Source organism: Lepidothrix coronata, unplaced genomic scaffold, assembly GCF_001604755.1.
Source record: "Lepidothrix coronata isolate B3197 unplaced genomic scaffold, Lepidothrix_coronata-1.0 Scaffold120, whole genome shotgun sequence".
Lineage (NCBI taxonomy): Eukaryota > Metazoa > Chordata > Aves > Passeriformes > Pipridae > Lepidothrix > Lepidothrix coronata.
The window spans coordinates 2,576,594-2,601,302 of NW_016690300.1; the positions used below are offsets into that span (position 1 = coordinate 2,576,594).

Consider the following 24,709-nt stretch of genomic DNA (forward strand, 5'->3'; position numbering starts at 1 on the left):
TAGATCTGTCTGTCTTAAGGACAGTGTTCTATCTTATGTCAAATCAACATTCAGGGAAACAAGAGCTTTTAAGGGGTTAATAGCATGACCATTACTTGTACTAAAAGGACTGATGTATTTTAGCACTCTCTCTACAACCTCAAGCAGCATTTTAGCTTTTCATTCATCAGCATTTCTTTCCCTCCCTTCTTACAAAACACTGAAGTCCCTCTCCAGTCAGAAGCCTCCCACATGCCCCTGTATGACCGACAAGGGTCTGCTGAAAATCACGATAAGGGCACTTATCAACACCTGACTGTCTCCCTCCTTCCTTCCAGACCACAGGAGATTTCCCTGTGCTCCCTGTGTGCCAGCTCTCTGTGGATTATAGGTCTCTGTGGGCACAGTTAAGGAGCCTCTGTAATGCAAACCAGGGATCAAGTCTGGTCCAAGCGTTAGAGTGACTCACACAGAGCTTCTGTAGTGAAGACCCAGTAATGAACTTGCTCTCCAGGACTAGACTAGCACCTGTGGGGTGCAGATGGCAAGGGGCCACAGCTGCAAAGTGAACCAGGCTGCAGACTAACACTGGGCATAATGACACCTCAGTAAACTGTTTATTTGCAAGGAGAACAGTATTTTTCGTTTAAATCAGCTGCCCTAAACACTGAGGGACCATCAGGGCTTGTTGGGTCAAACATCAGCAGTTTGTTTTGCCTGTTTGGACCATCCTGCTGAGAACGTTATCCCAAAGCCCCTTTCTTTCTGTCCCCAAAGGACCAGTACAGGTATAGGGGGTTCAGCATAATGAATCTGGCAAAATCATTCTGGCAAGGAGAAGGAAAGTCTACCCTAAACGCACTGAATGATTTCAAAGGCAAATAGCACAAAGACGATTAGCTGCAACTGAGTGAATATTCCTGCTGCCCTCAGGGCCCAGCCCTTCAGGCATGCCAAAGCAAAAGCACAGATCCCAGGACCCTCAGCATGCCCAAGGACGGGGTCTAATCAGGGTGTGTCAGGATTGCAAGTTCAGCACCACCACAAAGCTAGGAGTCAAAAGAGGAGAGTGTCTCCCCTGAGAAACACCTCATACCACAAACCCATGTCAGAGGATGTGCTGTAGCTGGGCTCATAGAGCTGGAGAGACTCCAGCAGGACAGGCAGGCAGGCAGGATTGGTTGGGTGTGCAGGGAGACTCCAACCAAGAAATCCAACCCTTTCTCTCTACAGCTGTAAACCCAGCCCATCTACGCAACCGAAAAACACCTCTGGAAACTAACGCTGGGATCTGAAGGTAGACTTGTAAGTGCACTGTACTGGGGAACTGTATTTAAATGGTTATGACAAAGGTTTTAATATCCCTGGTTTTACATCTTCCTTTTTTATTACTGATCTGCCCAACAAGGTGCTTCTCTAAAAGTCTCTGTGGGTGTATGTGGTAAATTCAATTATAGTTTTCTACAACTAGACCAGACAGACTTGTTTGACATAAAGAATACTGTCTTCACTAAACCAGTTAATTTAGTTCAGCAACAGTGTATGGTTAGGAGGCGTGGATTAAAGCACAGAGAAAGGAGATGAGAAAGAAATGATTCCCAGCAAAACAGCTCCCAAGTGACTTTGTTGTCTCATAAAATGACAAAAAATCAGAAGGATCTTGCAGTTTGGTTCTCTGCCGCCCCAGGCTGACAGTACTCCGGAATCCCACTTCTAGACAACCAACAGCTCCAAATTTTGGGCAAACAGCTTTTGTTCACCCAAGCTATATGCAAGTAAAAAAATTCTTTTTCCTTTCCTCAGAGGTCCCATGGCCCACAGACTGAAAATAAAGTTGTGGGCTCTAGTTTGGCCAATTTTATCAGACACGAGTAGCCATTATATACTATTTTCTTAGGTTGAAAACAAAAGCATCACAAAACAAACCAAAAAGCACCTCAGCACAGGGTTCTGACACTTAACTCCTTTAAAGTAAATTTAGCACTTAGAGGAAACCCATTCTGATGGCACCCATCTGTCTGCACTTTTCTATCACAGTCTGTCCCCTGGCAGAGGGCTCCTTCAGGAACTCCTTTTTTTGTGCCAGCTTAGTCCTCTGCCACTAACAGTGGTAGCAGATTATTTTGACGGCAGCATTACCCATTAAGGACTGAACTGATATTATCAGTATTTGGACTGTAACCACATCTGTTTACTACTAGCCTATGGTATAGTTAAGATTTATTACCTTAAAAGATCTAGCTGTGGGAGGAGATCTATTAAAAACACAAACTGAAACCCACACTCTCCATGGAAGTACTAATAGGGATATTTCAAATATATATATATATATATATATATATCCTCAAGATGGCATGCCTTTGTTAGGAGCATCCAGTCAGTCACCAGATCAGTGCATTTAAAATGTATCCTCCTTTGAAAGAAAGATGCTTTCAAAAGATATGTATGTGACTAAATAACAAGCAGGATGAAGCTTTTGAGCCCTGGAAGGAGAAATGATTAAAAAAATAATTTACTCCGTCTGTGTGTGCACATGTGTAAAAGCACATTTCTCTATCAGGTAACGGATGTCTCTGCAGCCAGGGCAATGGATAATTATTTTCAAGTGGGTTGTCACACTGCATTCATCTGACAGTGTGAAATCAGAAGGAAGTTTCATTGGCAATTCCCACCAGACATCAGAAAACCTCATGCATGTAGAAAAGACTTTAATCTTCTTTAACCATTCCCGCACTCTCCTTCATGAAAATATCACCTCCATTTTTTTGAGGCAGAAAAAGCAGACCTCAGGTAAGTAAGGATTCACAATTATTCTAACAGTAAAAATAATACGATAACTTGCTGCAGTTCGAAGCTTTCTAACTTCACCCCAAAAACTAAGAAAACCCTACAAACACACTGTTAAATGCAGTGTGCCAGCTACGGGTGTTTGTTAATCAAAGTCAATAAGGCAGACCAGCAGGCTTCAATGGGCTTTGGATCAGGACTGACAAAAGGATCCTCTTTGTGAGCCTGCTCCAGAGATGCTGACCCTCTTCATCTCCAGTGATTTCAAAGGGAACTCGAGGTATTCAGAAATCTTGAGCTAATTTGCTACATAATAAACAAGATTCATACAACAAGGAAGGTTGCTATGACTCACTGTCATTTAAAAGGAGCCTAGCATGAACTGGGCTGTTTTGAATCGGCAGCTTGGCCTTGGCTATACTACAGAGGAGCAGCTAAGTCTTTGATAAGTTAAAGGAGCAGCAGGCACCTGGGAACAAGCATCTGACTGTCTAATAGCAAGAAAACCTAACTAGAAATGCACTATCAGGAACGGTGAAAAGTTTAGCACAACTACTATACAAGGTCTGAGAGCCAGCTTTTGTGTACAACACAGCAAGAATAAAGAAAACAAATAAAGAGGTGTAAAAAAAAGAAAAGATCCATGCAATGAACTTTTCCAAAGATCTTTGGAGCATATCTGCGGAGGGCTATGAAAGGCCACTGGAAGTACGTCAAGTACCTTTGAAGGGGATGGCTTGGACACAGAGGGGCAGGACTAGAGCTCTGCTAAGGCTGTTAGTTGTGTTGCCAGCCTCACCACTGGACCGTACTGCTGCTCTCTCAACAGAGCCTCACCACGCCATTATTGCACAGATGGCCCTTAACAACTCCAATCAATGCTCTTTAACTTGATCACGATCCTAGAATTCATCTCCCTGGAGGCAGGGCTGAGCATGAAATAGAGAGTTTACTATTTTCAGAGAGGATGCAAAGAAAGTAATTATTAAATAACCAAGGTCTTTAAACTCCTTAAGTTCACTCACTAAAATATCTGGCTAAGCAGTGCCAGGCACAGCCTTCAAGAAAAAGCACTTTGGCATCCTCTTTCCATCTCATAAAGTTTCATTAAACCTGGGCAACTGTGGAGCTGTCAATGAAGTTTCAGCATGTGAGCTGTGATGCCCTTCAGATAAGCCTCTGTTGTTGATCTCTAACCATCTGAAAGACAAGTTATAACACAGAGTAAACACCTGGGCTGTGTAAGCTTAAGCTCAGAAATAAAGCCCACACTTTCCTGTGACAGTTGTGTATGTTGCTGCCACTAATTGCTTCTTTCAGCAGTTGTGGACAGGTCCCCTGTTGTTGCGGGCTAATTTACACAAGCACTGGCAGTTCGGACAACCCTCACTTCTTGTCTGCCTGGCTTTTCCTGACCATTTATCATTAGCGACTGTGTGTTTTTACAACTGGTGAGACCAAAGTCAACAGCCCGCAAGATGCGGCAGCCACGTGAAATATCAGTCATCTGCTCCATTTCCACCCCCCTCCTCTCTGTGCATGGTTAGCATTACAACTGGGTTATAATAAGGCAAATGATTTGGTAAACAATTCTTCAGTTATTTACTTGGGCAAGATTCCTTTGACTTCAGTGGGAGCTCTGCCAAGCCAGGGATGTTGGACCAGTGCCAACGATAAAATGCCCATTTTACTGGCATGTACGACTTCCTATTTACTTGCCAAAAGAACCCTGGTTACCAGCTTCACAATGAGCTTTGTCCCTTTCACCTGGACAATCAACCAATTAATATCTCCTCTCCAGCCTAAGAGAGTTAGGCAAAAAGGTCCAGTTACCACTGGCAGAGGTGTGGGAAAACTGATGCTTGCAGGCATCACCCATGTGGGCTCTGGGCTTCATTTCCAAAATCTGCCATACAAGAACATTTTGCATTGCCACATACACTAAGACATGTTATCATATCTACTCTAATACGCTGTGCTGCAGACAATATCACCTGTGTTCACTCACTCTTTTGAGATAAAAAGAATTCCAGTGTGGATACCAGAAGGTTATCTGACAGTCTGACAGGAAAGAAATCCAACCAGAAAAATAAGTTGTTCTGTAATTGGCCCAACTACCAAGTTTCTTATTCTGTTTTGCCCTCTAATTTACTTCAACGACTCTACAGAACTGGGTCCTGACTAACCAAATCAAAGCCCCCACTTAATTGAGTAAATGTCTCTGTTAATTTCAGGCTCTGGCCAGAAAATCAGAAGACAGCTAATAAACAGTTGCTGTACTTAAAGGAGTGATGATTTGAAGTCTACTGATTATAAACACACATTGTCAAATTACTCCCGTCTCTTCTCTTCAAGCCATAACCACTCCCCTTCTTATTCAATTCCTTCAGCTCGTCACCACAGACGAGGGGAGACAGCCTTCTCCTTTGAGATTCCCATCACTCACAATCCCTTTCTCTCGGTCTGGCAGCGATGCAGCGATGGATGGTCTATTTTCCCAGACTATGTGGAGAAGAAAAATTACTCTCTCCCTCTGCCCTTGCAACAGCCATACTACAGCTTAAAAGCCATATTGATGTCCTATTTACATAATGTACATTATGTAATGTGATGTTTTAAGAACAAAATAATTTACTTAAGGTATAGACATATATAAAGATGTGGAAGAATTATGTTATAAATTTCAATTCTGAATATTAGAGTCTGTGTCGGCATATACTTTATATTATAGAGAAGGGGCTCCAACAGCAGAGGTCAGACTGCAATAGTGCCAGCACAAGTGTGCAAATCCAGGGAAGGAAGCCTGGCAAAGCCAGTGCAAAGCCGCCAACAACACACTAGGCAGCACAACCATGCAGTGTACCCTTACTGTCTTTTCTTCTAACAGCTAAAGCAGTGGGAATCTGCATCTCACTGGAAAACGTGGAAAAGGCACAAGTTAAGTTGAAGGAAAAAGAGCACATTTGTTTATTTAGAAGTCTAAGCAATCATTATAAACATATGCTCAAATAATCAGCTCCTGTGTAATTACTCATTTGCAAATGCAGTTATTAGGTAAGTAAATTCACTTCTTTTTGAAAATGCAGGTCAAATATTTATCTCTGAGATACATTAAATGCAACACAAGATTGTACCAAGGATTTGTATTAGACTGCAACATTTACAAAAGTGAAGTGTTTAGACCTTTCAGACCTTTTTTAAAGCCTTGACCTTGGGAACAAATAAGGACAGTGTTATTTTAATGTGCATTCAAATTTTAACAACACAGTCACACAGCTCTAGTGGAATCCACATTGAGTTTCCACTGTAGATTGCTCATCATTTCATTATGGTTCATTATGCTGATAACTGTCAGAAAGCATTAGAAGCAGGAGCCTTGAGTAATAGCACTGAAATGGTAATTTAAAAACAATATACTTTCTGGAGGAAATACAGCAGTGCACTAAATTCAATTAGAAGAGGGGAATGTAAAGACAAGTAAGTGATGTTTGCTGTTAGAAGTCAGGCTATTCGGTTTCTTGATAACCTACACTGGAGAAGGTCCTTTTAAAAGCAGGCACTTTTCTCTTGCATCTCACTAAATTTTTTCTCATTATCTCTAAGCTTCTCTGGTATAAACTGTCTTAAATGCAACCATTTTTGAAATATTTCAGGCCGTGACAAAATATCAATCCATCAGTCACTGTTTGGGTGGCATAACGGACTAAATTATTCAGGGTCATTTACTGAGAGAGATTTCAAGCTGGACAGTCTGTGCTGATAATCTCTCTTTTGTAAAGAGCTTCCAATTAAAAATCATTAATAATTCGAATCGAACAGACAATATAAACAATACAAAACTGTCCCTTCCTCACTCATAATGTGAGCATTGTTTGTTAAGAAAGAGTTAGAGAACTCGACTCATTAACGGTGGGGACGCAGGAACAACGCCCATTAATTTGGGTGGGAACTGCACCTGCCTGTTCCAGGCTGCAATTCCCAGCGTATCTCCTTACGGAGAAGGAAATTCAGGGACAAGGACCATGATTGAGACTGATTTGTTTTCCAGCCTCATGGGCTTGTGTGTGGGTAAGGTAATTTATTCTCCATTACATTGCTAACCTTATGAAAGACCCTTCCTCTCAGCAAGTACTGAAATATAATGAAGCTCTCAAGAGTTGCCTTGACATTAGTTTTGCAATGCTTCCAAAAGGGAAAGGTGTCCATGTTTTCCACGGTTTGTGCTCAGGTGTATTACAGGTCGATCACACCATCCACACGACCAAGCACAAAGCTGACAAGCCCACTGTGCTTCAGAGCTGAAAGTCTGAATTCCCGAGTTTGGCCAAAGCAGCAGATGCAGGGCGGCTCTGGCCCTCAGTGGTGACAGACACGTTGATGATTATCCCCATGAGGCAAGTTTAAGGGAAAAGATGCATCAGTAAACGTGTATGTCAAAGTGTCTACGCCTGGCCTTCGACACAGCCCACTCCACTGTCTTACACTGTGCCACATTCTGCTTTTACTAGTGCAAGCCTTAAGCCAGACATAATTATTCACTCTAACAAAGCTGAAATAGAGGAGAATACTAAAACGAGAGTTTGAGTTACTTTTTTAGGAGCCTGATGCTTGGCTTATCTGAGGTTAGATACAGGTTTTACAGCTCAACAAGGGATGCCAATATCAAAGAGTAGCATTATGGAATGATAAAATTCTGGAGCACCTTTCCAACCAGCACATCAAGAAATAGCTGTTGCATTTCTTACTTACCATGGGAATTGCAAGAAAGGAAAAGGAAAGGGAAGGGAATTCTCCAATTCCCTTTCATCCACTAGCACAATCAGGCTAATGGAAAGTCCTAACAGTCCTCTTCCCCCAGCTTCGAAGGCGAGATAAGTGACAGGGCCAGCCAGTTTACTAATAAAGGAAATCAATAGCCAAGGGTCAAAGCTTTACAAAAACACATCTTAAGAAGGCTGAAGTTCTTCATCTTAAGAAGTGTTAAGAAATAATAAAGAAAGGATCAATCCACAGTCCATTCCAGGTGTTCTTTCCAAATGACCCAATGTTACTTTTATTCACCTGGTCTAATAGTTCTCCAAGTGAACAGAAACCTGATTTTACAAGCCAGTGGAGCAGAGTCTATCTTTTTGCTAGAAGAATGGATCTCAGATACTGTGTTTTATTTCTTCATTAGCGTGCCGTCACACTGAGCGATTACTAAATGCAGGTTTGAATGAGAATACCAGAGTTAAAGAGAGCATAATGAACAAAGAAGGTGCCTGATTATTATGGCTGTCAGCACAAGGGAATTGGGTTTGTCACCTGGTTTAACCAACTGGTAAGAACTGATTAGAGTCTGAATCCGCCTGAAAGAACCTTTGATGTTTATGCTCCCTTCTGTCTCCACATCTTGTCAGGAAAGGCAGACAAACGGGGACCTTCTTCCGAAGGATGTCCCTTCAGCAGAGGCCCTCTAAATGCTCTCTGTCACTTGCCTCAGGTGCATGGCCAGAAGGCTACTCAGTGTGGGGAGTATGGCAAAGGAACAGCTCCCCAGAGCCCTCTGCTCCATACTCTATGGGCAGCCACACAGGCAGGGCTGCATTTTGTGCCTGAGCAGGTCCTACCATCACAGCAGCATTCAGACAGGGCTAAGGCTGACCCCAAAGAGGGGCTATGGGCAGGCACAGCAGGGACTGGGGGGGCACAGCTGCCCCACCAGCCAGCTCAGAAATAACCCGTGTCATTCTTTACCCTGGATCACAGAAAAAGAAGCCCTTAAGCTACAAGGAAATTCAAAGCTATGAAATGGGACCTCCAGAGACAGGCCTGTTTTCCAAGAGCAGGTGTCCGTGGGATTGTGGTGTTGGCTTGCCTCTGCATGCCAAGTCCTCCTAGACTGTTGCAGAGATGAAGGCTGAGGCCAGCACCACAGCCTTGCCTTTTCTTCTGTCCTCTTTGTATTTTAGAGTGGAAAGACCAAGATCAGCAACTTCAACTTTGACTGACCTCCAAAGACAGGAATGGGGAAGGGTGCCTGAAGTAGGCCCAAAACTTGACAAAAAAGGGCTAAGATTGCAGGGGTACATTTTGCAATACAAGCAAACATACATATCATTTGCTCACTATTTCCCCATCTGGAAATGTTTCGCTCTCTCCTCATACTTCACTAACTGCACATGCCTACTTAATTTCAACCAGTTGATCACTAATTTGATTTCAATTTGATCAGGATATCACTCACTAGGACCAGGGCTTTGAGAAACTTCTGCTGGTATAATATTATTTAGGGTGTACATTCCAAACAATAGTTCTGTTGTTGCAGAAAGACATTTTTCCTATCAAAATGGTCAAGTTTTATATCTCCTAGTGTAAATTATATTATATAAAGCATGTTCTTGCCCACTTAGGCAAGTTTCAAAATACAGCTAGACCTCCATTCCCAGTCAACACTTGGCAAGGGATATATGGACCTCTCTGCTTCCTACTAAGCAAAAGCAGCTGCTCTTGGCTATGCCCTGGCCTGCTCAACCACCACCCAGCAAAACTCACTGCTGAAAAGAAGGAGATCACTGAAGAACAGCTGGAATCAAGGGGGGGTGAGGAAGGGATAAGTGCTGGCTTAGTTATGGACATACTCTGTTTATGCCTTGTAAGGAAGAAATTAAGATTTAAATAAATGTGAGTCATCTCTCCAAAATTAATTCACAATATATTAAGATGTTACAAAAGAAATATCTTGGCTGTCCCTCACTCAGAGACATACACACTCTCTACATAAATACACAGCTGAACTCCAAAAATCTGGAAGCATTTCCAATAACTTTCAGGGAAAGCCACACATGGATATCCCCCTGGTAAAATACAGACCTTTCACTTATTGCTTGAAACTGCTCTGCTCCTAAAGAAGTGAAAACCAAAGATGACACAGTTAAACACCAGGACATGCCTGGAATCCCAGGTCTTCAGCTGTGTGAGCCATAAACCAACACACAGGACAAGGAGTTGCTCCAGCAACTCTGTGAGTGTGCTCAGTGCATCTCTCCTTCTCCCTGCTGAAGGCATTTTGGTAGAACTAAAGCAAATTCCATTTGCTGTACATGATGTATTTATCTACGTAGGATAAAATAAACCATGCCTTGGATAGTTGTTTCATTAAAGTTTAAGATTTACTATCACAATCCCTTTCAGATGAACACTCATGTTGCTAAGGGTCACCATCTATATTTCAAGCCAATTATATATATAATGATATTATAAATATTACCTATTTACCCCAGGTCATACAATTACAAGAAAACCTTTCACAATTTCTGCAAATATCAATATTTAAAGAGATGAAAGGTGATGTGATCTACTGGCCAGGTGCTCAGACTGGAGCTTAGATCTGTATTTTATTTCTACCTCTGTTACTGAGGTCTGCAAGTCACTCTTTTTCAGCTGCATCTCCTCCCAGTCTCCTGATTTATTTAGACTGTAAACTCTCAAGGGTCAGCACAACCCTGTCACCATTAGGAATTCAGGGCTGAGAACTAACACTTTCTCTCCCAGAAGTGTGAGCCAAAATCCAAACCACATCTGCAAAAAGCTGTAAGATCTACTGAATGCTGCTCACAGAAGCAGAACACTTTTTAGAGACACAGATCTCCAGGCAGTGTTTGCTACATACACAGTGAAAGGAAGACAGGAGAAGAAACGGACGTTAAATGCGAAAGAGACTGTTCAAAGACCAACTTACGAGTGCAGGGCATGGAGGCAGCATCATTTTCAGCTCGGAAGAAGCCCCGATCGCAGGTGCAGGAGGTAGAGCCTTCCCAGATGGAGTAGCTGTGAGGCGGGCATTTGGCACAAGCAACATCTGTCGAGAGAGCCTTGTAGTATCCGATTTTGCAAGCTAGATGGAGGAACAGGAAGGGAGAGTGTTATTGGCCCAGGCTGTGATCATAAATTGCTGGCTTACTCATTCAAAATCAAGGCAGGAGACATTTCAAAGAGATCTAATGATGTCCTCTTAGCCCCAGGTGAAGAATTAACAATCACCACACTCTTAATGAGTAATCCTATGTCAGGGGATACTGATTTCTCATTCCAATAAGAGCCATTTTAAAAGCTGGCTTGGAGATGGCAAAAAAAATTATACTCTATTGACACTGCCAGAAAATCAGCTGCCTCTTTGTGCTTACTGTGGAGTTGCATGTGGCTTAACCCATGTCCACCTGCACCCACACACACACACACAGAGCATGACAAATGGGGTGCTATTGGTTTATTCTAAGACCACTTAAGGAATGGCAGCTGAGAGTCAGACACTGCCAATTTTTAAGAGGGAGTGGGACAGGAACTCCCTGCAATTGGCAGCAGGGGCCTCAGCCCAACATGCCCGGAAATGGCACATCTCCCTCCTGGCAAAGCAGAATTCATTTGGCTCTTTCTCCCCAGGGGAGGAGATCAGCAGTGCTCTCCTCTCCTCAAAGCCAGGGCATAACTGCACCACTGTCACCAGGTCCCACGGACAGTTGGCAAGCTTTTGGTGACATCATCTTCACAAATGCAAAGCTTACACAAATGGCTACTTTTACCTCAGTTGGAAAAAACTCATTAGCATCATTAATAACACATTTTCATAGTGGCTAACAGGTATGTCATCCTAGAAATTTCTCTCTTGGCTAGAGATAAAAGCCCACCATCACCACTCGCTTTTAGCACTACGCAGAAGAGAGAAAATTCCCAGGCATGCAAACCAGTAAAAAGGAAAGGTTGTTCCCAGTATTTACTGTGTGACTCACTCTCACATCTCGTCATTTATCACCTATGCTACCTTTAAGGTTCCCCTGCTATGCACAGACTCCTGTTGGGAGGGCACAGGCCCCCGCACAGCCAGGGCTCGCTCTTTCTGTTTCAACCTTTCTTTAGTCCTCCTTGTTCTTTCTCTCCTTCTCTTACGAGGCCCTCCAATGGGAAATGGAGAAGGATATAAGTAAACTTTTCATTTTAAACATTTATAAAAGAGCAAGTTACTTCATTCTTATTAAGCAGAGCCTTTTATAGAATTTCCCTAACAAGTCCTAACTTTACGATGTGCCACACCACCTCTAAGAGCGCTGGGAGATCAGCCCCATGTCGCTCGCTGGAGCAGAGGACCTTGTAAAAACACGTTGCTCAAGTGACCAAGACTTATGCTTCCAGAGTTTACACGCATTGTGTTATTAGATAAGGTTCAACCTGCAAGGTGCTTTTTGGCCATGCTTCAAACAGCCTTGGGGTTTCAATTAAAATGAGCAACCACAGCTCCGGCAGGAAGAATCACGGGGGTCAAACCCAGCCTCCCCACATCAGAGACAATTAGGGCTTGAATACAAACCCACCACGGATGGCCTATCAACCAGGCACTTGCACTATGCAAAGACAACTCCTGTAAAACAGCTTATTGTGCTTGTGAGGGGAACTGACCAGCAAAAATAAAGAAAACAAACTAAACCAAAACACACACACACACACACACAAAAAAAGTAACCATGGGAAATAACCTTTCATTTTTTTTCGTATAATTTGCAATATCTGGTGAGCAAGTTGTACTATCACTACATGTTCTCTTGTGCCCGGTTTAACAAGAGCAGCAGTCAAGTGGCAGATGCTGATCTGAGATATTATTCCTGTTTTTCACTGTCACGGCTCAGATGAAAAATATGCCTAAGCCTGTATATGACCGGAACAGATACCCACAGGCAGAATCTTGCTGCCATATAGAAAGACAAGTCTTTGGAAAGCAGAATACAAGAGGAAACCACGCTGACTGCTCTTATCCACAAAATTCTTTCCATTATTCAACATTTTAAAAATTAAACGTGTAAACTCTAATATTACTGTTAATATGAACATCATAGTTCACAGAAATTATTAAACAAAGAGCCATCTTTAGCATATTCCTGTTATTAAAATACTTAATAATCAACAATCTACTACAAGACTGAAGATACTGCTAGGGCTATAACATGCTGCTGGAAAGAAAAATGTCACAGGTAAAGATCTTTGCAACCATTCCTCCCCCTCCCTGTCTTTTCAGACTCTGTGGTTTAAAAGGGAATAGCTGGATTCAGTGGGTACTGCAAGGTCAACACTCTATAACTCGAGGATTTTTATCCCCTCGTTTCATGCACTGTATTTTGTTTTCTACTATATTAAGCCAAGATCATTAATATTTCAAGACCTGAAGAAAGCTCTCCAAACACAGTGGTTGCTCCTTAAGCACACACAGCCATTTTGCTTCAAAAATCACCTACTCCTGAAGAGAGTTTCCTTCATTTTAGTGTGCTCAGAGATTCACCACATTTCATAACAAACATAAAAGGGCATTAGAGAATGTGCTGCATTAAACCAGTAGCTCTTTGCCCCCAAGAGCTCCATGGTACCGTCACTTAAAAACTCGAACCTAATCCTGTAAAAGCTGTTCTTAGCATGAAGTGCTGCTGACACACCTATTACAACCAGTGCCTGTTAAGGCTACGGATGGGCTTTTTTTGAAGGTTAATGATTTAGTAGGTAAACAAGAAGTCTGTACAGAACCTGTTCCCTGGAAGTCTTTATTGCTTGCTCATGACAAATCTTCACGCGGCTGCTTTTCTAGGAAGGATTTGCTGGGTGAGACCCAGCATGAATGGGGTTCTTACACAGTTTTCGAAAGATGCCATTGTAAAAAGATTAGTTCACATGTGCAATGCAAACTTTGAGTTCAGTTTCTTAGCTTTGCCTTAATTAGTTCTTTCTGTTAGGTTTTGGTTGTTTTTTTTTAAAGAAGGAAAATCTTTTCTCACATTCAGATCACCCACCAGCATAACACGGTTACAATCCACTGCACTGGATTCAAGGGAAATTCTTAAACCAAGTCTTTTCAGCTCACAGTTTTTCCTCAGAACAAATCCCATTGATTTTAAATGACCATCAGCTTGAAATAATCATGCTGATATCTTTGAGTTATAATATTAAACTCAATTTGATTTCTATTTCTATTAAAGTGAGACAGGATTTGGCAATCATTGCTGGTCATTATTACATGCCTTTTTCCTTTTTTTTTTTTTTTCAAATTTACCAGAGTTATACATGTTAAAACTGCAAAAATTGCTCTGAAGAATTATGGAACTCCAGTCAAATCTAGATGTAATTTTTCTCAAGCTGTTTTTCAAACTCCATTTTCTCATTAAAACCTGACTTTCAGACTCATGGCTTCCTGAAAAAAAAAAAAAGGAAAGAAAGAATAAATGTGTGGGCTGGAGAGTCTGTTTGCTTGGTCTCTGAAACTGCTGAATTTTCTATTAGAAAATTTCAGACAGCAATTTAAGAATTTAAAAATTCATCTTATAATGGAGGAGGCACATTCTTTTTTAACACAAGTACGACAAAATAAACATATTCAATTGGTTTTTGACCATTTTCAAATAAGCTATGGGGTTTTTTATACTGGGGATGGGGAATCTTTAAAAAATTGTTCTTGCAAATTTAAAGTTGTTGAAAAAAACTCCAGTACTTCCTTTTAAATTTTTCCTTTATCTTTGTGGAAATGGCAATGAATCATTCCATCATATATTGGAAAAGGCTTGACATGCTTAATAGTCCTTTAAAAAAAAAAAATTATAATGTCTTGTAAAGGGTTGGATAAAGAAATCATCCCAACCTCTTTGTTGAAAAGTCCCTAAATAATTAAAAATGCAGTGCATATCTTAAAAATACCTCAGGGAGCTCCAAGCAGAGGCTTTGGTAGTGCCATGGAGGCAATACTCGGCTCCTCACCCAAGGAGAATGAGCAGGATCTGAGGCAGGGAAGGGAGAGACCCTGGATCCCGGCAGGGCTGGTCAGGCTCTGAGCAGTGATAGGATGAGGAAGGTCCAAGCAGGCCAGCCCTGAGCTGAAAACTGCTGGGCAGGAGCTCGGGCAGCAGCCCTGGCAACCAGGGACCAAGGCCAGGAGAAACATCCTACCTGAGGCCTCAGCCTCTGCTGACGAGGAGAACTTGCAACTGAGAAAATACTGATTTCTGATTAGGAGCTAATCAATAGGGTGAAAAACAAGCACAGAAACGTGGCTTTGCCCAAGTAAATCTAGTTAAGTCAGTGAACTGATAATAGAAGAAAATTTGGCATAGATGTTCTGAAGTGCTTTTTTACAGAAAGCCCAGTGGGATGCAGTCCTTCACAGGCCAGCATCACTGGCTGAAGAACCATTGCCTTAGAGACCCCTGTGCTTAAGTTTCGACACGAACATCACAAGGAAAGGGCCCTCGACCAGGTCAGGACCACAACCAAACAGAAACCACACTCCTGCTGCACCCTCCTGCCCAAAAGGGACCTACCTGTGCACCACCAAGAACATTTATTATCACAGGCAAGAGAGTACTACAGCTAAAAATCTGTGGAGTTGGCTGAAATTTGAAGCAGAAAAATGTATTAGCCCCATGCTCAAAAAACACCTCAAAATTCCTTGAGATTTTGAATCAAATCTCCCTCTACACACAACAGAAGAGGGAAAACTTCTTTTAAGTCAATAACTGTAGCCAACTTTAAACAAAGATCCTAAAATAGCACTCTTGGTGAAATGAAGGACAGAGCAAATGATTTAATAAGAGATATTTCAATGTCAGGCTTATAGATTTCAGTGAGAAAAGAAATTTGTGTTTAAAGACTTGAAAAAATACTTTGATAGCATATTTGATGTCTTTCATCACTGGTTACTTTTTCTTCAGCTCTTCTCTCTCTGGAAATATTTTAAGCTCATGTTTTAACTGCACCCTTAGGAACAAAAAGTTACTTTTATTTTTCCCCTTGAATGTTGTTCTTAGTCTTTAAGAGGATGGATTTTCTCTCTTGGATTGTAACAAAACCACATCTGCCACATAAGTAGGCAGCATCTTCTCAGCTTTCTTTTACTGTTATTACCATTTCTGAACAGATTTTTGTGTGTTAATTATAGAACTCAATCGTTTGGATAGTCTCTTTTGATGAGCTTTCTGCCCCGCACCATGAACCCCTCTGTTATTGTACAGCTGTTTTACTTCCAAATGCTCATCAGGGTTTTCTAATTGTCAAGCTGTCCCAGCAACTAGTTCTTTTGACCTAAAAGTCAAAGAAAGGGAGTCACCCTTGTCTCCCCGACATGAATACCACAGGGGTCCCAGTGGCCCCCTGATACGTAGGAGACAATGCCTTTCCAGATCATTGCCACTACAAGCATAATTGGGTTTGGGGTGAAATGAGAAGATTTAAAATAGGATGAATTAATGAGTTTCTTGTAAAATTAAGTCGTTCTCCTGGTCCAATCTAATCACTCACTGTAATGCCCCTGAGGGTGATAAATAAAGATCCTTAGAAGCCAACGGGGGAAGAAAAAGCTTTCTCTTGAGCCTTTCTTAAAAGTCAAGTAGTAGAATCTGATGTGATGTACCAAATGCTGTTTCCAAATAATGTCAGATTCCTTTGATGTTCACATTGTAAGATCTTTGCCTCCTATTAACAATGACTGTATTACTGCTACAAATTAAAAGGAGTTCCAATTTTTAACTCGTATCGCTGATGAGAAAACCAGTATTTCTACACACTAAGCATATATTTTTGATGCATGAATGACACAAGGAAACACAAACACAGTCCCACTGGGACACAAGGAAACACAAACACAATCTTACTGGGGAAAGAGTCTAGACTGTTTGACTTCACAGTAGTTTTACTCCATGATCGGATAACAAAGGTAGGAAGTTAATAACAAAAATAAAGGGAACTTGGAGTACAAATGTACTGTGATTTGAAATCCAAACTCTGCTTAAGCCACTGGAACTGTGCATGCAAGTACCCTGGCAGGTAAGCACCATATCTGGCTGGATTTTTCCCAGTGCAGTAATTCTAAACGTTAGAAGAAAGGCACCAGGCATGTGGGGTTCAGCTGCACCACACCACAGATATGACTCTCCATCAGCTACCTGCACCCACCCAAGGACCTGAGGTACCCCCATGGCAGGAGGACTCAGTTATGCCAGACCAAACGATGGAGGCTCCACTGCAGGTGCCTGTTGCAGCCCTTTTGGCATTGGGAAAGGCTTAGCTACAGGCAGCAGGAAGAAGAGGAGGGCAGCATCCCAAGGCAGTAGCTGTAGGTCACAGCAGGACTCAAAAACATTTGGCAATCCAAGAGAGTGCATTGCCTGATGTGCATCCGTGGAGATGTGGGGATCACCTCATTGACAGGTGGCCAGATTTTTATTTGGCTTATGGGAGAAAAGAAATTCCACTGCCTGCTTCAGTTTAAGAAGCTAAAAGAAGTGAGGAGCCAGAGAGATCTTTGGTGTGGAAACAAACCACCATCACCATCCGAGGTCTCTTATTGAATCCTCAGGAGGGAAAGGGATGAGGCACTCGCTGCCAAGTGCAAGGTGCCCATTGCTACAGCCTGTCAAAGGCAGCAGGGAGTGGCCATTCACTGACATCAGCCAAATCCCTCTGCACCATCAGGCACATCCCATCAGGTCCCATGGACTTAGTCCTCTCCTGTAACACTTCACTTCCACAGACTTTACTGGACCTGGAAGGCCAGAAAGCCAACCTTGCCAGTGAAAGCCAAGGCAAAAAGGCATTTGGTACCTCAGCCCTTGCCATGTCCTTGGTCACTAAGTCTCCTCCCCCGCTGATCAGTGGGACCACATTTTCCTCAGCCTTCCTTTTGGTGCCTGTAGGAGCAGGTGTCCTTGGTGTCCTTCATATCCCTCACCACGTCCAACTCCAGCCAGGCATTGGCTTTCCTAATGCCTCTCCTACATTCTCAGGCCATGGCTAGACTATAGAATCCTCCTGGGTGCCTGAGCTGTGCCAAGGGCTCCCTGCCCATCCATCCTGGCCTTCTGCTACGTCTCCTTTGCCTTCTGCAGCTGCGATGGGCTGCACGTGTGCTTTCAGCAGATTGTCCTTTACAACCCACCAGCTCATATGGGCTTCTTCACTGCCCTCACAAGGAGAAAACTCCTGAACGAGCCAAAATCTGCTGCCCTGAATTTCAGAGTTTTAATGTTTTTTTTCCTAATATACGTGAAGTCCAGTGAAATAAGCCAGGAAAAACGAAGAAGTCTCTAGCTCAGAAAAGGGCACAAGCACAACAGGACAGGACATGTGATACAGCAATCTGTTCAAAAGAGAGCTACAGGCACACACAGAACTGCCAAGTGTATGACAAGAACCAGAGTGGCCTATTAATCCCAGCCAAGGAGGTCCTGTTCTCCTGGGTATCATTTTCTTGACACAGCCTTCAGAGCCAGACATTTCTGCTGTGCAGACCCACACTTGGACACCACACACAGCCAGGCACAGACCCATGGCACCACTGGCATCGCTACACTTCCAAAGCCTCTCTGCAGGGACAGAGCTTGCATTTTTGGAGTGCCACTCCTAAGCAGCATCAGTTCTCCTGGGTTTTACACAGAGAAATGCTTTGCTTATCTTCTACAGAAATATTTCAAACCAGCTTGTATCTCAGCATAATTATGTTGATAACCCAATAATTTCAAAAGCTGAAACCTACTTTATCAGTCACCCTTTTCTAAGGAAACTACAGTCAAAAGCATAAAAGAAAAAATTAAATACATATACAGTTCATATGTTAACTAAGTTTGATAGGCACACACATAGAAAAGCCCCAGAATTAAAAATTAGCTTTTATTCTTAAAAACTATGAAGAATTATTCTGAACTTTGCTACACAGCTGACAGATCACAATTGCTAAAGAAAAGAACCCCCCTCAAAAATATATGAATTTAAAATCTCACATTTCTATGGATTAATAATAATAGCTTATCCAAGCAACCCACATCTTTGCTATAGCTGTGGTATTCAGGGGGAACAGCTGGGGTTAAGTTTGACATTTCCCACATCATACTCACTACTGGTCTTTGACAGCACCCTGATCTCATGTTAGCTCTGTCAACCCCACCTGCATATGCAGCTTCCAGCTCTGCACTGGGGGGAACACCTGAAAAAATCTCACCAAGGCATCTTAAAAGAAAATCAGCCCCTGGACAAAATATTTGCTGCATCAGGTTTTTGTCTGAAATTAAAAGAAAAATCAGAAAGCTAAAAATCCAGCGTGAAAAAATTTGTGATTGAAAAAAAAATTACCACCAAAAAAAAAAAAAAAAAAAAAAAAAAAAGGTGAGGCAGAATGGAGACCCTGAGGACAGGCTGAGCACTTTCCTCAAGGAACGAAAATCCCAACCTGCTCTGCTCTCTACAGGAAGATATTTGCTAGGACTGGTAAAGGCAAGCGAAGCAGCCGGCGGCCACCAGCGGGAAGCATTGGGGACTGTCCCCGCAATGCCACCGGGAGGTGTCCCTTCCTGCCAGTGCAGCAGAGCACTGAAAACACGCACAGCTTCACGTTTAAGTGCTTTAACGAAGGGGAATGTGCTGCTGAACCGGGGACTTGGCACCTCGTGGCTTGCATTTTTTACTTTTTAAAAATACTGAAACAATAAACAGATGCCCTGGTATGATAAAGATCCCTCTGCTCAGAAACAGCGATAGGGCGGCTGTGCCCTTTTTGGGAGCAGAGAGCACCAACAGTGCCAGCACACTCATGCAAGAGCTAAGGGGATCTTTAAAATACTGCTGCCTGAGCCAAGTGTTCAAATGTTTTGTGCTTCAGAGTGCTCAGGCTGTCACTCTGCTCTATCACAGACTTCATCTAACTTTGAAAGTTTAATCACCTTTATACAAGCTGTGAGATTTAAGAGATGAGTCAACTAATCAGTTTCAAATAATTACTCAATTAGAAAAACAAGTTGACGGTTTCCCTTGAACAGAAGCAGCAGCACGAGGAGAATCACCAAACACAGATTTTAAAGCAAACCTAAAAAGTTAAGATTTGGGGGTTTTTTTAATAAAACCCTAGAAAATTATGATTTTGTTCTTTAAGCAACTAAATTTTACAGAAAAAAAAATAACTACTGAAGTTTTACCATATATACTCCAGTGAAAGCTGATTAATTGGCTTGAATCTCCACATTAACAAGCCCTAATCCTCTTGTCAGGAGACCTGCTTACAAGCTTCTCTCCCCAGTAGTGTAAAAGCACTGATGAGAACAGAGATCTGTATCTCAAAGCACTGTCCAGCCAGCCTGGGATTATCTCTCATCTCCTGAATCTTAACAGCTCTGTAGAAAGCCAATTAAACCTCCAAAGTTAGATGAAGTCTGTGATAGAGCACAGTATCAGCTTGAGCAGTTTAAGACAGAAAGGCCTAACACAGAGCTCTGACATTGCTGTTTAAAATAACTATTTGATCCTAATCAGCTGAGGGTCCTGGACTTAGAAAAGAGCGTCCTTATAATGTATTAAAGAGCATCCAACATGTTATTTCCAGTTATTTTAAAACTGCTTGTATTTTATACAGGCTAGTGAGACACTGAAATAATTATTACATTAATACCCTTTAACAAATTGTCTATTGTCAAGAATTTGAGGATTGATCCTGCCCATAAATCCTTTAATTCTGTCTCCTTTGTGCAAGTGGAATTTCCCTCCACAGCAGAACCCAGCATAGCTGTAATGTTTTCTGCTACTGTTTGAACTTGTATCATGAGTGTGATGGAGCCACATCCCGCCAGCACACTAAAAACTACAGTGTTTTTCTGGGCATCTTTATTCTTGGTTTAACTGTGAACAGCCCAGAATAGAGTTCAAGCTCCTATCTCCAGAGCTATAGCAAGATGCCTTAATATGGTTTAATCATCACATCCTCTCTAGATGGCTGTATGACATTATTTTAAAAAAAAAAAAAAAAGCCAATAAAAACCCACCCAACTATTTTGGTCTCCCCAGAGAATTGCCTGACACAAAGGTTTTGGGAGATGTCTAAATATAGACAGTTCTGGTGAGATCCGGGTCTATGCAAGATAACAACTCTGCACTATTTTTGACTGTTTAACAAAGATGCTGGGAACACAATGGCTTCAAACAAACACTGCTTTGGCTCTCCCCAGCACTACAGAAAATAGATGAGGTGCTTACAGAATCACAGAGTCTTTTAGGATGGAAAAAACCAAGGAGTCTGACCGCTAACCCAGCACTGCCAAGTCCACCACTAAACCATGTCCCCAAGTGCCACACCTACACATCTTTTAAATACCTCTGCTTCTTAGAGACTTCCATCAACACCACTGTAAAAAACTATCAATCCTCTACTAAGTAGAACATCAATCAAAATAGTGGCATGCAAATCATGATCCATTAAGTACTTCACACTTGATTACCCACGACATTTTAGAGAGGGTCATACATTGATGAGTTGCTTCTCTCTTCTTTGCCCTTTGCGATTTGGAGTACATAACCACTTCTAGTTCATTACCAATGCAAAATTTAGCACTAAGCTCAACTTAAACAAGAGGAAAACAGCAGCTCAGTTGTTAGTCCTTTTCTCCTTAAATTTGCTCAGTCTGCATGTTTCTCTACACAAATCACACCTTTCCAGAAGTGTTGGACTTGAGGCACATGCAGGTGCACCCTTGTTTAAATGTGGCATTTGCTACCAAAGACATTCTAAAAGTGGAAGACTCAAACCACCCAGGATTTTCCTCAACACTTTTCTTCCCCCAGCTTTCTCCTAGATGTGAAAATCAGTGTGAAGTTTCACAGAATCACAGAATGGTTAAGGTTGGTAAGGACCACTGGAGGTCTTCTAGTCCAACCTCCCTGCTCAAGCAGGGTCCCCTAGAGCACATTACTCAGGATTGTGTCCAGACAGCTTTTTAACAGCTCCAGGGAAGAAGATTTGCCCCTCACTGGGCTAACTTACAACCCCCCAAACCTGCCAGGAGCTATCATTCTTCTGCATTTGTTCTCACAGCCTGAAGCTTCACAACGAGATGTGATCTCACAGCTACATGGGAGACCAAGATAGGTGTAATTCCTGGCTCTGCCACAGAGGCTAAGGACAGCTTGCCTGACCTGCCTCTGGCATTCATGGACATAGTCTACATCACGGTTTTAAGAGGAAACATCATTCGCTTTCCTCCCACCTGGTCTGGCCTCACCTTTGCTCACTAACTTCCAGGTCATCTCTCTGCAGGTATGGGAGGTTCTGGCATATGGATAACCGTGCAGGAGTCAATGGCAAGAAAGAAGCAGGGAGTAGTGGAAAAGAAAACATGGCTGCTCCTTTGGGGCCCCTAAATTGAAGGGTGTAACTATACATACACCCAGTGTGTAAACTTCAGTATCCCTGCCTCAGATCATCCATTTAAAGCGGCAATAAGATTCACAATAGATACATCTAAGAGCTGTTGTGAGGTTTAATTAAGCAATAGAGCACTTGGAGATCTCCAGATAACAAGGCGCCCATATAAGAGAGGAGGTGATTACTTCTGATGAAACAAATCATGACAACAACCTGGCTCAGCAGGGAATACCCAGGGCTGTGTCAATTCTCCTTTTACAGCCCTGATGGAGGAAGCTTGTGGAGATTGTTCCCCGCTCTTTTGCATCTCAGGCTTTGGCAGGATGTTAGAGAGGATGCAGAGAAATGCCTGCATTGGCTGCACGGGCAGAGATGTGAAATAGAATCCCTATTTAAAAATCAAAGAGCTGGGAATCTACTCCTGTCAACAAGCCTTTCAATAGGGAAGAATAATTTAGCAAGAATAGATGAAATCTCCCACCTTAGGGTGATCTGGGTGGCTGTGAGGAGAAACGCGTTTTGGCAGTTCCCACATTCTTTTGTCAAACTTCTGTTGTCTGGGAAAGAGCAGAGTGCCAGAAGCCCTTGCAGGTGAATACCTTGGCTGTTTCATGCTCACTTGATTCAGAGCAACAGTGTGTTTATCTAGATATTTGGAAAGTTATTAATGAGATCAGCAAATCCTTTCCATGTATAAATTATAAATCACCTTCAGCACTGCCATGTAAATTATCAAGTCAAGTGAGAACATGCTTATTTATCTGTGACAGTCTTTTATCACCAATAAATAAAAGCAAGGCAGGAATTACCTCAGGATAAAACAGCACTGAAGCACCATCGGTTAGGTCACGAACAGAAACACCAGCACAGCAGAACCCCTGTATCAAGACATCCTGAAGGATATGCCAGGAGTGGCACTGCTCCAATCCAGAAGGAGTAGGAAGGCAGAGCACGCTGTCCAGGCTGTGCTGCCGACCCCATTCACATGCACTCAGAATGCTTTCTACTACACTGGTGCATCAGCACTTGCTCTGCAGAGAGCAGATGTGTCCCTTAAGACTGCACTGAGTACCTTTTCTCATCATCACACATCCCTGCAGAGCGAAGGAAAGGAACTGGATGCACAGAGGCTGGTTTGGGGGACATGTTGTAGCAGCCCCATCAAGCAAGAGGTTCGGAAAAAGAGCGGCTAGAGAGATACAAGTTTTATGAACGGCTGGTGTGAGCTCTGGATAAGAATAATTCTAATTTGAGCCAAACTTGGCTTTTAAATCCTCTACCATCCTGAATTCACAAGACATATCATGCACTAATTCCTTTAACTGATGTATAGTATCTTTATATCAGAGTTCTGCCCATCCATCTTTCAGGTTGGGACAACCCACAGATTTACAACAGCTGCTGCTCTAAGAGTACAGGATTTGGCCCAGTTGTGCAATGGGCATGTCACCTGGTAAATTTTAAAGTAGAGGTTTTTTTATGGAGGCAGCCACTTAATGAATGCTTTAAGTCAAATTTTTCTTCAAAAGTTTGCAGAAAGTTTCCCTTTGTATGAGAAGGTACATTAAAAAACATATGAAATAAAATAAAATCCTGAGGAAAGAAATTGCAGAAAGTGATGTTAGGCATGACCAAAAATAGTTGTGATAGGTCTCTTCTCCCCCAGCTTAGTCTTTGCCATACAGCTCCAGGGGTGCTCTCTGCAGACACACCAGTGAGCAGGTGGAAATGATGAATTACGAGAGGGTGGCAGGGGCCCTCTGATTCACTCCAGGGGAAGTATCCAGAGAATGAATCCATCTCTACCAGAGCAAAGCTGAAAGCTTACACAGTAGAGGTGCCTGTTGCTCCTGTGGGACATGGAGCTCACGCTCTGGGCACGGCAGGAGGCACACAAACCACGGCATGATAACACAGCTTCAAGATAAGACTAGTTCCAGCATGAGGAACAAGCCCACAGCTGAGCCAATTGCTAAAGCAGATTAAGCCTTCTCAGGTGACTGGGTTAACGCTCTCCAGTGCTGATGAACAAGTGACAGGTTTCTTTCTCCTCTCCACACAGATCACCAGATGCCAGACCCATCCCCAGCAGGGGCAGGCGATGAGCTGTTCATCCCCCATGGGGCTCTGTCACATCACCCTGAACCTCCTGTGCCCCTAGTTACCAGAGCAGGTACCCAAAGAGCACAGCCCATGGGCTGGGATACAGGTCAGGACACAGCCCAGCCTGCAGAGCCTGTACCCTAGCATTGGCGACACACAAGAAGGAAAGCTTTCTTCCGAATTCCTGCTGGATGTCGTACAGCTGCTAATTGGGAGAAAGCAACAAAACAAACACAATATTGCTTCTGATCTGGAAAGGCATCCATCTCCAACAAAACTATTGGCAAATGAACCTTACAATAATATCCCATTTTGGCTCAGAGGCCCTCATAGCTGACATGATAGAACTATTTATTCAAATATCTGCATGATACATAAATTAGTGAAAGACAATAAACAAAGAAATTGATGGTGGTAACCATGAAGCTATTTAGAAATGGCCAAAAGCACCACTGACTTCAGGCCACAAAAATTTACTCTAGCAAAGAAATGCAGTGGTGAGACTGGAGTTGGCGTGTGACTCACATCCGCCCTGATCACCTCACGCTCTTCCTGATACGGATAAGTTATCAGCTCAGAGTTCTTATGAGTGCTATTTTATCTACTCTAACTAAACCATATCAAGACCTAATTTTGCCTCAACAATTAACAAAATGC

The 24,709-nt window shown here is 42.5% G+C and overlaps 1 protein-coding gene across 2 annotated transcripts in view; it reads right to left on the reverse strand.

Moving 5' to 3' along the window:
- EPHA4 (EPH receptor A4) overlaps positions 1-24,709 on the reverse strand; it is a 161,609-nt gene that overhangs the window by 53,730 nt on the left and 83,170 nt on the right. For both annotated transcript variants that reach the window (XM_017825571.1, XM_017825570.1), the window contains exon 4: positions 10,487-10,642. In XM_017825571.1, the coding sequence (XP_017681060.1) occupies positions 10,487-10,642 (156 nt within the window). The remainder of the gene's footprint in view (positions 1-10,486; positions 10,643-24,709) is intronic.